Source organism: Podarcis liolepis, assembly GCF_965112155.1.
Source record: "Podarcis liolepis genome assembly, chromosome: 9".
In the NCBI taxonomy this organism is placed as follows: domain Eukaryota; kingdom Metazoa; phylum Chordata; class Lepidosauria; order Squamata; family Lacertidae; genus Podarcis; species Podarcis liolepis.
The window spans coordinates 26,290,521-26,306,923 of record NC_139564.1 but is presented as its reverse complement, the minus strand read 5'-3'; the positions used below and the strand labels follow the sequence as shown (position 1 = coordinate 26,306,923).

Genomic DNA, 16,403 nt, shown 5'->3' with positions numbered 1-16,403 from the left:
ATTTCAGTTTCCGCTGAAAAGAAATCATCATGAAAATTCACCAGCATATTAGGGCAAATTTCTCCTAATAAACACACTTTTGTAAGTAGTTTCCGCTGATGTATACTTTTAATAACCAGGAATTTCCCCTAATATTCATTTTGTACGCTGTTTTCACAAATCTGTTCCTTTTTTGCACACTTTCTCCTAATATATGCATTTGTTGTAAACATTGATTGAAAAACTGCATAACAGAATTCAGAGAAGTGTAAATTTCAATAGACGGCTGTTTTTCAGTTCTGGAAAGTGTGAATTACATGGGTTCGCCTTCAAATGCGAACTGAATCAAATTTCTTTCCCATCTCTGTATGTAGCTATTTTTCCAATTTGTATTTAATTATGGGCGCAGGGAGAAAGTAACTAGACTAAGCAGTCAGCAGGACGAAAAGCTTTATCCCTTCTCGCTCCTGCAATGATCAGGACTAAAATCTCCCTTCCACATGGCTATTGGCAGCTGGTAAAGAAAAACAAACTTCCCATTGAAGCAATGAGAGGTTGTTTTTTACTAGCCCTCTAAGCTGCCCTAGAGGTGGAGAGAGCAACATTAGGACCCCCTGTAGCTCTGAAGGGTTGGTCATCTGATCCTCTGTGCCTGTAATTAAATGAAAAAATTAGATGTAAGTGCACTCTGTGCATTAAGTGTAGCATGTAGTTTGGCCCTGAGCTTTCAATGTGGGCATCTTGTTAACAAAGAGGGATGAAAAGAGCCCTGTGAGGAAGAGTCTTCAGAATCTATCCTGGAACTCTTCTGTTTTGTGTAGATTAAAATAAACTCATATTTGAGCATTTATCAATTTAACAAATTTATAAAACGCTTCGTGGTCCGAGGCAATCAGCGCAATAAACGACAGTAAATGCACAAAATTTAAAAAACAATTAAAACAGTTTTTATAAACTGAAGACTATAACAAAAACAGTCTCTGCATCTTCTTTGTAGGCATTTAAAGAAATGATGACTTACGTGATCTCTCATTTTCCCCCATTCCCTTTCCTCTTCCCTGCATTAAGCCTGAGAACTTGCTCCTAGCTAGCAAGTCAAAGGGAGCAGCGGTAAAACTGGCAGATTTTGGACTGGCTATTGAAGTGCAAGGGGAACAACAGGCTTGGTTTGGTAAGAGAACATTCTGACTTACCCATTTCCTCTCTGTATCTATCCTGCTGTGCCATCTTATTCACATGGAAACTAAGAAGCTGCCTTATATCATTGGCCAGTCTAGTTCAGTATTGTCAACACCGATTGGCAGCAGCTCTCAGGGGTTTTGAGTCAAAGTCCTTTGCAGCTGTACCTGGAGATGCCAGGGATTGAACCTGGAATCTTTTGCATGCAAAGCATGCATTCTCTCACTTCCTCAGGTGGGTGTGTTTTGGGCACTTCCTGTACTTTATCCCTAGTCACCATTCTAGCTGATTCTTCCCTCAGACAGCTCCCCTCCCAACACACCTCTTGAGAAATGCTGAGCATTAAATCTTTTTGTGCACAATCCTCCAGGAAGTTACTAGTGGCTTTTTTCCCACAGCTCCCATACAGCTGAACCTACTTCACAGGATTGTTCTGAGGGTAGAATGGGATCTGTACCACCTTCAGTTCAATGTAAGAAGAGCAGGGTACAAATTTAATAAGCGGTGGTCTCTTATCTTCATTGTCAAAATGAAGTTTTGTGGGCCCAAGACTTGATTACTGTCATTCTTTCCCCTTCCCCTTTTATTGGGGCCTATATCTCCTCCATATAATGATACCAGGTCAACCGGGAGTCACTTTGTGAACATGATGATATCATGATAATACATAGTCAGCCAGGGTAGTAACATCACTGAGGGAAAACCAGATCATCAAAGATGTATTGGAGTGTGTTGGATCACCTGTCATGTACCGCAGGCCTGATCCTGCAAAATCTCTTTAAGGAGCTCAGCTTACACCTGATTCTCTCTTAGCAATTTGCTGCAACCCTATAGAGCTCCCTCTCCAGGACGCTGGGGGAGGGAGAGCAGTTGAGGAAAGATAATTCAGAAATTGGGTGGGGTGCAAGTTCACTTTTCTAGAGGGGCTGAATAAAGAATACAGGAAGCTTTCTCCCCATGTACCTGTTGAGTTCTCTGAATTCCTTCGCCTTTTTCAGAGCTTGAAAGCCTGAAATTCATGAGACCGATTCACAAATGCCTATTTCAGAACAAGGAGCAGTAGATCTCTTTCCCTACAGATAGTTAAAGTTGGAAGAGTTGCTGAAAATGCAGTAGACTCACAAATATCTAAAGTATGTTCTAAAAGAGTGACTGATGTTATATGGATCGTTTTACGAGAATTATGCTTTCTTTTTTTAAGGTTTTGCTGGTACGCCAGGATATCTTTCCCCAGAGGTACTACGAAAAGATCCCTATGGAAAGCCAGTAGACATGTGGGCGTGTGGTAAGATCTTTTTTATTTCTGGGATTTTCTTTTTCTTCCTTTAAAAGCCTCTGTAAGCGAGCTTTTATATTTCATTGCTTTGCTCCTCCTAAAAACCTCTGCTAGATACTATTTTTTATAGACCCATTTTTTACGGTATATAACTTTCCAAGACAGTTTACAATAAATCATTGCAATATAATTAAAATCATGTGGACGTGGGCTGGCATAAATTTGGAGGAGGAGAAGGAGAGATTTGAAGGATGTTGGTAGGCAGGAGAATAGAGCTGGCCCCTCTTCCTCGTTCCTGGGCTGGATCAAGAGGCATTTGAACCCCATTCCTGCTCTAGGGGGAAAGGGCAGGTACCTTTATTCAGGGGAGATTTGAGTGGAGTAAAGAGATAGTGAAAGAATATATACAGCCCTTCCATCAGCAAATGGCTCTGATCCAAATATGAGCCCCATTTCGCATCAGCATAGCTCCCGTCCAAATCTGCTTGAAAGTTTTGTTTGCTCTTTTTATAAGCTGGGTGATCCAATTGCAGAAAGCTGTGTCAGTTCCCTTGGAAAATATTTATTTGAGTCGTTTTGACTTAGTTTAATGCTGTTGTCACACCACAAAAACGGTCTTGTAGATTTGGAAAAGGTTCTGAAAAGGGCAAACAAAGTTGATCAAGAGGATGGAACGACTCCGCTGTGAGGAAAGGTTGTAGTTTCTGAGGATTTTTATTTTAGAGGGAAGGCGTGCAAGAGACGGCATTATAGAAGTCTATAGAATTATGTGTGTTAAGCAGAAAGTGAACAGAGACAGCGTTTTCTCCCTCTTGCAATGCTAGAACTCCTGGGCATCCAATGAAACTGAACATTGGAAGATTCAGGACAAATAAAATAAAACAGTGATTAGTTCAAATATGGAACTTGCTGCCAGTGATTACTAACCAACTTGAATGGCTTTGAAACAAGATTAGACAAATTCATGGAGGATAAAGATTGCCATAATGGCTGTGCTCCGCCTCCAGTTTGGAATCAGTATGTTTCTGAATACCAGCTTGCTGGAAAATGCAAGAGGAGAGAGAGAGAGAGCGCGCGCTCTTCTGCTTGGGTCCTGCTTGTAGGTTTTGCTTGAGCATCTGATTGGCCACTGTGAGATGGTGGGCCAGATGGGCTATTGGCCTGTTCCTGCAGGCTCTTCTTATATCCATGTGTCCTTATTGTCACCTCCCCCAGGTGTTATCCTCTACATTCTCTTGGTGGGATACCCTCCTTTTTGGGATGAAGATCAGCACAGACTCTACCAACAGATCAAGGCTGGAGCGTATGATGTAATACCTCAATTTCTTGTTTTCTGATGATAGCTCACTATAATATGATAATAGTGGGGATGACAGTGATGTAAAACGGCCAAGTATTAGCTTGTGATTCTAGCATCCAGTCATTCCTATGATGCGTTGCTGTTTTTTCTTTCATTCCTATAATCTGCCTACCATTTTAATATACGAGCAACATTGCACAATTAACTGTTCAGGAACTTTAAAGAACTAACGTATGGGAAAAGCAGCTGTGATGTAACAAGAGAAACCACAAGATTGTATATCCCAGGGATCCCCCCCCCAACCTTTTTGAGTCCAGGGACACATACAAAGAACAATGATTTGCACCACAGAATGCCCATTTCACTGAAGAAAAAATTGGGAGTTCTCATAACCCCCAGACAAAACACCTATACACCCGCCCCAAAGCAAATAAAACACCCAACAGAATAAATAGCCCAGCCCACCCCACAAATCAAGTGACCTCTTCACAACCAGACAAATCTCCCTAAAGCCAACAAAGCTCAATTAAAAATAAAACTTGAGAGTGGTGGTGGCCATGTTGCCATGTTGTTCATATGAACAAAGGCTGATTTGATTTCTTTTTGTGGTAAAACAAGGTGTACATTTTCAAAATAATAAATAACTGATGACATAAACAAGGGGTATGGAAGATTTGGTCTTCCTGGTGCTTCTGTACTGCACATGCCCATGACCCACTGTAGCTGATGGGAGCTGGAGTCCAAGAACATCTGGTTTCTGTTCGCTGTCACAAACAAAACTCCCTCTATGTAGTTCTTAATGCCTTTTTAAATTGTCCCTGTCTCTATTACACACACCTATAACGGATGTTCCTCTCTATACAAACTCGCCCCTCCCCTTACATTTTCTGGTGCGGCTTACATTTCCTCATTTCACTCTTCAGTTAGATTTGTCACAGATTCCCGCAGCTGTGATCTCTCTTGGTACGCTTGCAAGTTTGCATATGTGTGCCCGGGACGGAGAATTGTGAAATGAGCCATGCAAGATACCAGCACCGCCTACAGTATATCCATCATACTTTCTCACAGCTCAGAATCCTTGAGTCTGGCAGCTGCAGAAGCGGCAGCCAAAAGACGTTTCAGAATTATGAGATGTTTCCCCCCCTCCTGTCAAGCTCATTCCTATGCGATGCCCATAGTGATGTGTTTTCAAATGGACAAATGTCTATTCTTCAGCATGATTATCCTTCTTGCTGACTCGGAGGACTCCTTTGTGCAAATTGCCTTTCATAATGTAATAGCCTGCTCTCAGGAGCACAGCCAGCAAACTTAACAGGTGTTTGTGCTTTCCCTGGTGATGTGGCTGCTTGTGGTAATCAACAACCAAGAATTAGTGCCATTCAGAAGTGGGTATCCCTTCCCACCTGTCTTAGGAGATTATTCTCACCTGTTCTCCCAAGCACGTCACTTCATATTGCTCGTTGTTGCTTTTTATTTAGATATTTTTAGGCTTTGCTGTGCCTCTTGGGGTCGTTTACATTCTTTTTCTCTAATAAAACAAACAGGCATAACGTGTGTGTGTGTGTTTCAATTAATTTTCTGGGTCCACTCCCATTTTATGCTTCTTTGATTTGATTCAACTTGCTTAGAAATCAGGGGATTTGAAGGCCCAGAAAGCATAGAATAACAGCCATTGAAATTCCTTTCAAATTCTCTGTGTCAAAGAATCTTGATTATGTGTGACATGGATATGGTTTTTTTTCCAAGTTTCCTTCACCAGAATGGGACACGGTGACCCCAGAAGCCAAAGACCTCATCAACAAAATGCTTACAATCAATCCTGCCAAACGTATCAATGCATCAGAGGCCCTCAAACACCCCTGGATCTGTGTAAGTAGGATTCTACTAGCTGTCTTCTTTGGTCAGAGGGCAAAGTCCAAAACTTTTGTCCCATGCCTTTCTATTCCACTTGCAGTAAAATATTTCATGATTTCCTTTCGTGATTACCTGAAATCTCAGCTCAGTGCTGTAGTCAAGAGTTTGAGAGCCAGAGTAATGATTAGACTGTTACCTAGCCCAGGGGAGATCTGGGTTCAAGCCCTCATTCAGCCATGAAGTTCATGGTCTGATTGTCACCATTCCTCTTAGTCAACTAACCTCAGAGGGTGGTGGTTGTAATAAAAATGGGATGGGGAAGAACTGAATACACCACTCTGAATTCCGTGGGAGGTAATTTGGATATTAGTATAATAAATAAATACATTTAGAAATCTGATAATTAGAATTGTTGCTGCCCAATGTGAATCATTTTTATATTAATAGCCAGGGCACCACAATTATAATTAACCTTTTCAACTTAAGGTGAATTATATTGTAATAATAGTCTGTAAATTCAAATAAGGTGTAGGGGATACAGTGGTGCCCCGCAAGACAAATGCCTCGCAAGACGAAAAACTCGCTAGACGAAAGGGTTTTGCGTTTTTTGAGTCGCTTCGCAAGACGAATTTCCCTATAGGCTTGCTTTGCAAGACGAAACGTCTTGCGAGTTTTTGCGAGTTTGTTTCCTTTTTCTTAAAGCCGCTATGCCGTTAATAGCCGCTAAGCCGTTAATAGCTGTGCTTTGCAAGACGAAAAAACCGCAAGACGAAGAGACTCGGGGAACGGATTAATTTCGTCTTGCGAGGCACCACTGTATGTGTTTTCGGCTCACAGAACACCAGTTTCAATAACTGGAGTTTGGCAGTACCACAAATACTACAGTGGAGCACAAATACCTATCTCACCCTTACACAGTTAGCCCATATTATCTCTTCCTACTCACCAAAATGTTAGAGAGGTTGTGGAACATTAGGCTCTAATCAATATATGTGGTGGACATTTGGGAAAGTGACTCAGTTCTGGGAGGAAGTATTTGTTGAAATAAAAGCAATTACTGGACAAAACATCTTTCAGTGTCCAGAGCTGTTACTGCTCATTTTTTCCCCCGAGGCAGATAACATGAACTTACATCTCAAACCTCTAATAAGTTCCCCTTTACTAGCAGGCAGGCTGATAATAATGAGTTGCTAGAAGAACTTAGAGGGTGCTGCTCTGACAAATTGGTACAATAAAGTATGGCAAATAGCACTTGTTGGAAAAATGGACTAATAAAATAAAATTGGCACAAGGTTTAAGGCACAAATGCTTTCTTTTTTGTAACTCACTGGTATGGCTTTAGTGTGCATATGGCTAAAAAACGAACAGGGGACTCCCTTCACATCATAAAACCTTTTGGTTAAATTAAGCTGCTTACTGCTTTCTATACAAATGGTAATCTGGGATAAGAATTTAGTATGTTATTTTGCATGTATTGCCCAAGCACCATCTTCTGGTGAACCCACAAGGACCCTGAGATTATAATCTTATGCCTTTATTAGTTTGCCTCCCCCATGAGAGGTCCAGAGGGTGACAACACGAGAATGGGCCTTTTCTGCAGTAGGGTTTAGGGAGGGATATGTTATTGCTTAAGTGTACGATGTTGTTATATCCTGTAAGAATCTACTAAAACAAAAACTACCGCAGTATAATACTGCATTGTAATATTGAACAAAACTACAATGCAATGCAATAAAAAAAACCCTCACAAATCCTTAACCTCATTTCCATTGAATTCTATAGGACTTATTTCTGATTATGCCTGGTTTAAATCCTGTTTAAATACAGTTCATTATATTGAAGAGCCAACCACTTTTAATTAAACACTTCAGACTCTAAAGTTTAGATATGAGGACCTTGCACTGCTCTCTGATCATCTCTAAGGATTATTGTTGTTAAAGCAGGGCAATTGTGGGGTTGTTTTTGTTTCATTTAGTTGCAGAACCAGTCAAATTGTGGGAAGAGTCTTGTCATTTTCATCAAGGGCTCCAGAGTTGTCATTGGCATCTGGAAGTAGCTCCAGAAAACATTGTTCATGGAGATTGTTAATACTGAATAAATTTGCAAATCTGGTTGCATGTACCAAAACACTTCTCTCCCCACCCCCTTTTTTTTTTCTTCAGCAACGTTCTACTGTGGCTTCTATGATGCACAGACAGGAGACTGTAGACTGCCTGAAGAAATTCAATGCAAGAAGGAAACTTAAGGTAAGGAAGCAAGTTTCCCCCCAGACATCCTGCTAGTTGAGAAACTGAAAGCATATAGTTAGTGTCTCTTAAAAGCAGCAGGTATTCATTAGCTGAGTGTCTGTATTCTCTATGGCTGCTTCTCCCTCTCTCATACGTGACAGTAACGTTTCCCTAATATTGCACCTCTTTCCCCCTTGAGTTCTCTCCTACCACCAAACAGTTTCTTGGGGGGAGGGGGTTGGAGGGGGGGAACGTCTCAAAAACAAAAGCCCTCTCACAAATCAAGTTCTCAGTAAACGACAGACTGGGAATGTTTATGCATACTAACTGCATATGCATACTTCAGCTTGCAACATTTGACTTACCATCATTCTGATCCAATACTTCCAGTATATTTGCTCCCCTCCCCTCTGTACTGTCCAGGAATGTTCCATAGATCATTTCCAAACGTTAAAGAAAACAGAGGACCTCTTGCTCATACATAGTTCCTCCCACTTCAGAGTCCTTGCAAAGATTTCAATTAGCGACAGCACCTCTGCTCCATGAGTCCTGTTGTAGACTGAATGAGAGAGCGCCTGTTTGCACACCTCCACTCCACATTAACGGTGATGCAAGGTTTTCTTTCAATAAAGTCTAAAGTGATTAACAAAGGATTTTAACTTCTGACCTACACATTTAGAAAATTATATTATTCAGTATTATTTATAAAAAAAAAAAATTGGAGAGCTTTGCAAATAGTTTTGAACAGGCCTGTGTTCCTTGAGGCAATCTATCCTTTACACATTTTATGCACCCTCTATTTATGCTTCAGGCAAGCAGCCAGTACTGTATTGTTTCATTGAGATTTTAGCGTGGGCTACAGTTCTGCCTGCCCATTTTTTAAAACTGAATTGCATCCTCATCTTGGTTTTAACGTGGGAAATTGATTCCAGTATTTTGAACTGTTTTTATTGTCACTTTGATTATTTTGATTTTTTTGTGTAAGCTTTTGAGTTTATCTCATCAGGAAAGGCTGGGTATAAATTTTAAAATAAAGAAGCATGTTACATAGTCACATGGGCCATTTAAACTTTTCAAATGTAGGAAATGTTACCCAACAGCAGGCCTCTGTGTGTTTGAAATAATAGAGAGATCCTTTTGCATATCTTTAGATATACTCTAGAGGATACTGACTTACTATGTTGAATGTCTTTTTAGGGTGCCATTTTGACAACTATGCTGGCTACAAGAAATTTCTCAGGTATGTTCAGTACACTGTGTGACACCGCATTACTAATTGCTGAGATGTATATGTTCCTGTGGTACATGTCAAAATTCGTTCATCTTTGCATGTGTCCGGATGCCATATTTGTTTAATACACATCTGTTTGCTTTGCATTGGCTAAGTAAAATTGGAGTGAGATGAAACTTTTTAAGTGGGCATTTTGTTAATTCCATTCTACATCTCTGGTCCTTTCTCACTGCCTTTCATATTATAGTAGTTAGGCATGGTTATTAGATCCGCTGGCATTGTTTACAACAACCTTCCCCGACCTGGTGCCCTCCACAAGTTTTGGGCTAGAGCTTCCAACACCCTTGACAGTTGGCCATGCCAGATGGGGCTAATGGGAGTTGTAGCCAAAACATCTGGAGGGCATCAGATTCAAAACGATGACTTGAAAACATGAAGACTTTATACCATAACGAGTTCTCTTCTCTTGGGATCAGAAAAGCTATATGCCAAAGTAGAAATGCTAGAGATACCTGGAAGTCCTTATTGAAACCTTTTCTGTCAAACGGCAGGTCAACTTGCATTTTGTTGATACTGGTCTACTTGATTTTTAGAGTTGTTGTTTTTGACATGCTTTTGGATGCTCCTTGGAGTGAATTCCCCTCATTTTTAAGGGCAGATTATGGCCGCATTTACATGTTTTGTTTTATAAGGACCTCCCGTTTGGCAGCCAATGCCAATTGAGGAACCCAAAAATTATAACTTTAAAGATGGTTTGGAAAGTGAAAGTTGAAGACTTGCTAGTCCAGTTCAACCTTTCAAATAACTTTTCTACATGATATTTTCATACTAATTTGCAAAGACGTATATCACTTGAGGTAAAGCGAGATGAGCGCCGCAACCCGAGTCGGTCACAACTGGACCTAATGGTCAGAGGTCCCTTCACCTTTTATATCACTTGAGGAGAATATAAAATGCAAAACCTAGATGATACATAGATAGAAACATAGATAGAATCTTGAGAGCAATCTCCATTATCTTATTACCAACAAAACATCTTACCACCATTTGTTGAATTTGCCACTGCAGACAGGGCCTGATTACCAAATAGGGAAAGTAGGCACCTATGGGCCCAATGCCTTTGTCTCTGTAATATAATTCATTAATTTATGATTAGCCTATCACATTTTAAACTATGGCAGAACACTTGAGATATATGGTGTCAAATTTAACACCTACCACCTTCAGCTGAGCATCAAAGTGAAGAAGTAAAGACTTCTGGCTAAAACCAGGCTATAATAGCAAATTATTCAGGTTAGTGAAAATCCAAACAGATTCCAAATAGCCCCCAAACTATCTGTTCACGGATATAACAAATACTGAACCAAGATGCAGTTGTGACAGAGTTAAGTACTTTACAAATTTAAATGTGAATGGGAGAGTTTACACTGGTGATAAGAGAAATTAAAAGGCATTGCTCTTGTCAAGTACATAGCCCAGCCTCTCTGTTATATGCTAGGATAACAATAAACTACCAAGAACTGTGTTAATTTCCATGTAATAATCAATTGCAAATGAACTGAGCATTCTTCAGGTCCAGTTGTTGCCACAAAAGTTTTGATTTTGCAACAAGAGGTGTTAACCTTACCTTTTTGTGGCTGTTCATACCCACTGCTTGTGGGAAATGATTAAAATGGTAGTGTGGAATCTAATGAATGTTTTTACGAAACTGCCACACCCACCCATTTAACCTTAGTTCTAGTCGAAACATCAAACTAAGTATCTTCTCAACAAAAATAGATTTAAAGATGTGTCTGGTCACCTGCAATGGTTGTTGTTCAGCATCCTATATCCACTGTAATTTTCTCTCCTTTTTTGTAACCTTCCCCAGAACAAAGAATAATTTTAATATATTACTCCATTCATCCATTCCTGAATTGACCCTGTTCTGTTCTTTCCATTCTTCTTGAGTGGCACTTGTCTACTGTGGTTAATTTAAGAAAAGGTGCCATCCAGGGGGATCTAATTTTGATTTTTGTTGTTGCATTGCATGCCTTGTTGGGGAGTAAATTGTCCATAATGATGTATCTATAAAAGTGTTTTATTTATTTATTTCCTTTTTTTGTTGTTCTTCCTGTAATGTGGAATGTATGTTTCTTGTGAGGTAAGCCCCCTCGGGAGCTGAAAGGAATGTTTTTATCTTCATTCTCCCAAACAATGTGCTGCCTGTCCCAAATCACTCTTGTTTTTTGGTCCGCTGTGTCTGGAAGGAACTGGGTGTTATAGCAGTCCCGTGACGTTATCACGCTGTGAGTTTCCGGCCTCCTCTGCTCCATTTCATTGGCTGCTGCTTATGGGGGCAAGGGAACTTTCAGTGAGTATGAAATCATGGCATACTTTGTAGTACTAGATGTTACTGGGGAGAGAAAGAGAAAGAGAGAGGAGACACAAAGATGCTGTTTTTCACAACAGTCATATGACTCTAATAACATCCAGTTCCAGCCTCAATTCCGTTTCTTTGGGTTAGCTGATATATAAGTAGGACATTATTTAAATTCATGACCTTTTTACTATGAAAAATTGGCAAAAATTCACGTCTTCTTTTTTTGTTGTTCTCCATGGTTATTAGGGAATATACTTAATTGAAATTGGTGTGTAGCGAAACATGTCTTTCATTGTAACTATCCTCTACAGGTTCAAATGAATGGTTACAATATGCTCAGTGTAAATCACCCCTTTGTATATTTTGATACTGTAGCATCAAATATATCTCTTTTGGCCGAAATAATCCTGTGAGGTAAGTTAAAATGAGAGTTAGTTTCCTAATTCAGATATCTATTTCCTAGTTCGCTAAACCATAGTTTAGTAACTGGGAATGAGCGCCAGAACTCCCCTTCCGTCCTTTGTCCCTTCCCTTCCTTGGCATGCCAATACCGTATAGCTTAAAACTACATCTTCCCATTATTTCTGGAACAATGTGTGCAGCATCAGGATATTTACCCACAGTTTGCACATGGTTCAAGATGGTGGTAGGTAAGCTGACATTAAACCACAGTTCCCCATTTTGGCTATAAAGGAGAACTGTGGTTAAAGCTAACTTGGATCTTCACACCAAGGAATGTGGGAGACAAGGGTGGAGCATGTCCTGATGTTCCTTCCTGGTTGCTAAAGTGTGTTTTTGCTATCTGGGAAATGTATATCTGAACTAGGCCAGTGATTGGTTCAAAGCCCAGCCCAGTGGCTTTTGTAGCTGAGATTAATTATGAACTTTTGGTTGGATATATTTTACTCACTGCCCCATAGTACTTATTACAGCAGTGCTTACAGCAGAAGGGGTGAATTCCAAATTTATGGCTGTCATAGTTGTTCTGTTGATATACAATGAAATATAACCCAAAGAACTTTCAAAAGCCAATCCAACATGTGCTCATTACATCTAAGCCAATATGCCACAAGTTCACTAAGCTTAGTTACTAGCAAAGTTGTCATTCTTTTCATTTGTGCTTTTATCCCTTAAATGTTTTTAATGTTTAAAAATGTGTGCACCAGTTGTACTGATTGCTGCTGCAGCATAGTGCCACAAATGGCTGTGACATTGCAAGGATATTGCCTCATTGTTTACAGCAGATATTTAGCCCTAATGGTTGACAGTTGGGTTGCTGCTTCATTCTCAGATAAAGGACTTATTCTTTAAATGTATGTTGTATCACTGTAGTGGAATTGTAAATACGATGAATAAAGACCATGGGTTTCTGTATGTATGGGAAAGAACTTGTGCAGCACATTATGCTCTGCCATTTCCCACATGAGGTAATGGGTGATGCAAGCAACATGTGTGTACGATTGTTCATTATTTCTTCTTCAAAAAGAGGGCTATATTAATTGGAAAATGAACTTGCAGGTTGTTCACGAAGACTAGGGGTGGGGAACCTTAAGTCTGGGTGCTGACTACAACCCTCCAAGCCTATGTAGCCCTTTTCCAGGCCAGCACCATCCCTAACTGACCCTTCTTCGCACCCTCTTTGAGTATTTCTGCCAGATTGGAATGTGGCCTTAAACTCTGATGATTCCTCTTTCTTCCCCGGATGGAGGACAGAGGAGTGTGTGAGTGTGTGTAGAAACTAGCCTACTCTGCAAAGGTAAAAATTTCATTGATTGATCTGCCCACATTTGCCTGTGGTCCACCCACCACTAATATGTGACCACTGGAGCAGAGTGGTCCAACTCTTCATACCAAGTAGGCCACAAGAGTACTTTGACATGGAACCTGTGGGCTGCACACTGCCTTGTCACCTGGTGCGAAGGGGAGAGTGAGCCCAAAATTTGATGCCTCCCCAGCCCTTCTTCTGCCTTCCCAAAGCCAGCTAAGCAAGGTGTCCTTCTTTGGGAAGGAAGCATAAGGGTCCTAGAGCCCTCCCACCTTGTCCCCCCAGCTGGGAAAGCACAGACTAGGCTTTGGAAAGAAGGTTGGAGGATTCTAGGAACCTGTCAGAGCCCCCACACCTCCTTTCCAAAGCCCAGCACCTTGCTTACAAGGCTTTGGGAAGGCAGCGCAAGAACTGCAGGGAGGGGGCATCAAATGTTGCCAAGGGCCACCCAAAACACAATGAGGGGCACATGCTGAACTGCCCTGCATGGAGGCAATGTGGCCCTCAGGCTGGGAAGAGTTCCCCACTCCTGATGGAGAACTATGTAGGTATAGCAGACATTTCCTTGTGTATGCAGTGGTGTCCCCATCACCATGCACAGGACTCCATCTGGTAAGTTGCCAAACAGATACTCAGTTTCCCTGTTTTCTATTTAGAGCATAGTAAGATATCTGCATGGGCAATTCTTTCACTTGTACCAAGATGGTTATATTTGTATTGATAATATGGTGCAATTTCCTCAAAATATCTTGTGAAAGATTTAGTTCCAAATGCATTTATAATTTAGAAAATTGCTTCCTTTATGATTATCAACATCATACTTTCACACATGAGTATTATTCGGAACCACCTTAATTTAAAAGAAAGTGATGATATCTGTCTAAATATTGCAAAATTTTAATGGCAGTTGGGTTTAAATTCTTAACGATAATCTGACCCTAGTCTTTTCCACGCCGCTTCTATTGGGGCAAATTCCTTGTGTGCACAAAGCCACAGTAAGATAGATGTGACAACCAAAGAAGAGGGAAATAAATGATATTGTGTATCTGCAGAGTATTCCTACTTCTGGCTCTCTTACTAAAAAAAAAATGCTGAGCACCATCCAGGAGAAATTGTCATATGTATGAAAAATATATATGCTTAAATTAATGAAAAGTTTCATCGGATAATAGCTGAGGTTTCATTGAAGGCAGTGGGATTAAAATGTTTAGTCTTTTTAATTTCAGCTACAGTACGCTTTACAGGCAAATTGCTGGAAACAAATCAATGCACCAAATTTTCCCTTTTTCTTTTAACTACACAATGGCCCCAGGTATGACACATGATATTAGTCCATCCTTGGAACCTGATGTTTTTCCTCAGATGCTCAGTACTGCAACTTGGATGCATTATTCTTGGGCTTTTCCCAGTATTCTATCAAATATATTTATCCGTAGCATTGTGGTTCTTATAAGCCAGTCTGCAATTAGTAAAGATTGGTTGGACCTAGGTGTTATGAGACAAATAGTTCAGTTGGTAGAGCATGAGAAACTTAATTTCATGGTCGTGGGTTCAAACCCCACATTGGGCAAAAGATTCCTGCATTGCAGGGAGTTGGATTAAATTACCCTCGTGGTCCCTTCCAACTCTACAATTCTATGAACTAAAAATGTATCAGTCCTTTTTTTGTAACAAAGCATCTCAAAATAGTAGTAAATGGTCCACTTGTTTGCAGCACCTAGGCTTTAAGACTCACTGCACCTGTAACATGATAATCTCCTGGTCTTCCAGATACCTTTCACAGGTAGATGTTTCAGTGCATGTGTTTTAAACTGCTGAATGGCAGTGACAGACTGTTATTTCTCCTTCACCTCTATGCCAAAAAAAAATTCTTGGGATATAACGGTTTTGTCTTCCAGAGAGGTTGTTACCTGTTCCAGGTCTGCATGAACGCACAGAAATAATCTAGAGATCTAATAGCCAATATTACCTCCGTGTGGAGGTTTTAATGCTCTACACTCAGCAATAAAAATTTTACTGGTATTATAGGCATCTATACTTAACAGTTTGAAAGCACGTCAAAGTGCAGGTAGATAAATAGGTACCGCTCTGGCGGGAAGGTAAATGGCATTTCCATGTGCTGCTCTGGTTTCGACAGAAGCAGCTTAGTCATGCTGGCCACATGACCTGGAAAAACTGTCTGTGGACAAACATCGGCTCCCTCGGCCAGTAAAGTGAGATGAGCGCAGCAACCCCAGAGTCGTTTGCGACTGGACTTAACTGTCAGGGGTCCTTTACCTTTTTATACTTAATATGTTGTTGTTGTTTAGTCGTTTAGTCGTGTCCGACTCTTTATGACCCCATGGACCAGAGCACGCCAGGCACTCCTGTCTTCCACTGCCTCCTGCAGTTTGGTCAGACTCATGTTGGTAGCTTCGAGAACACTGTCCAACCATCTCGTCCTCTGTCGTCCCCTTCTCCTTGTGCCCTCAATCTTTCCCAACTTCATGGTCTTTTCCAGGGAGTCTTCTCTTCTCATGAGGTGGCCAAAGTATTGGAGCCTCAGCTTCACAATCTGTCCTTCCAGTGAGCACTCAGGGCTGGTTTCCTTCAGAATGGATAGGTTTGATCTTCTTGCAGTCCACGGGACTCTCAAGAAGAGTCTCCTCCAGCACCATAATTCAAAAGCATCAATTCTTCGGCTTCTTTTTGGTCCAGCTCTCACTTCCATACATCACTACTTAATATAGATAACAAGCAAATATTTAAAACAAAGACAACTGCAAGGCAGAATATAAAAATGGTATGGTAAGATGTTTTAAATGTGATGATAAATGCAAAGGGTAGAAGAAAAGAAAATACACCCAGTTTGTTCATTTGTTTTGTTTCATTGATTTCAAATTACATTGGCTGACATTGTTTATTTCCTTTCAATTTATAGCAGCCAAGAGTTTACTGAAGAAACCTGATGGAGTGAAGGTAGGCTACAAATACTGAGGTCATCTAATGATACGTCTCATTTACTTTTCATTACCATGTGACTTTCCAAATTCTCTTTACTTTGGCACCGAAATAACTGGTCCTCTTCCTTTAGGGTTTGCTTTTTAAGAAAAAGAAAATATATATGCTTGAATAAACTTAAGTCACTGCTTTGCAGCTGATCATGGAGCAGCCATTTGGGAAGGCAGCCTCCAAGTGTCCTTGGCATTCCATTTGTCAGAAGGTTATACCTCAGGGTTGGCAGCCCTTG

At 40.6% G+C, this 16,403-nt stretch overlaps 1 protein-coding gene across 15 annotated transcripts in view; it reads left to right on the top strand.

Moving 5' to 3' along the window:
- CAMK2D (calcium/calmodulin dependent protein kinase II delta) overlaps window positions 1-16,403 on the top strand; it is a 142,561-nt gene that overhangs the window by 89,485 nt on the left and 36,673 nt on the right. For all 15 annotated transcript variants that reach the window (XM_083459245.1, XM_083459250.1, XM_083459252.1 and 12 more), the window contains 7 exons: window positions 1,048-1,150; window positions 2,360-2,443; window positions 3,650-3,744; window positions 5,481-5,603; window positions 7,751-7,834; window positions 9,014-9,056; window positions 16,095-16,132. In XM_083459245.1, coding sequence (XP_083315371.1) covers window positions 1,048-1,150; window positions 2,360-2,443; window positions 3,650-3,744; window positions 5,481-5,603; window positions 7,751-7,834; window positions 9,014-9,056; window positions 16,095-16,132 — 570 coding nt within the window. The remainder of the gene's footprint in view (window positions 1-1,047; window positions 1,151-2,359; window positions 2,444-3,649; window positions 3,745-5,480; window positions 5,604-7,750; window positions 7,835-9,013; window positions 9,057-16,094; window positions 16,133-16,403) is intronic.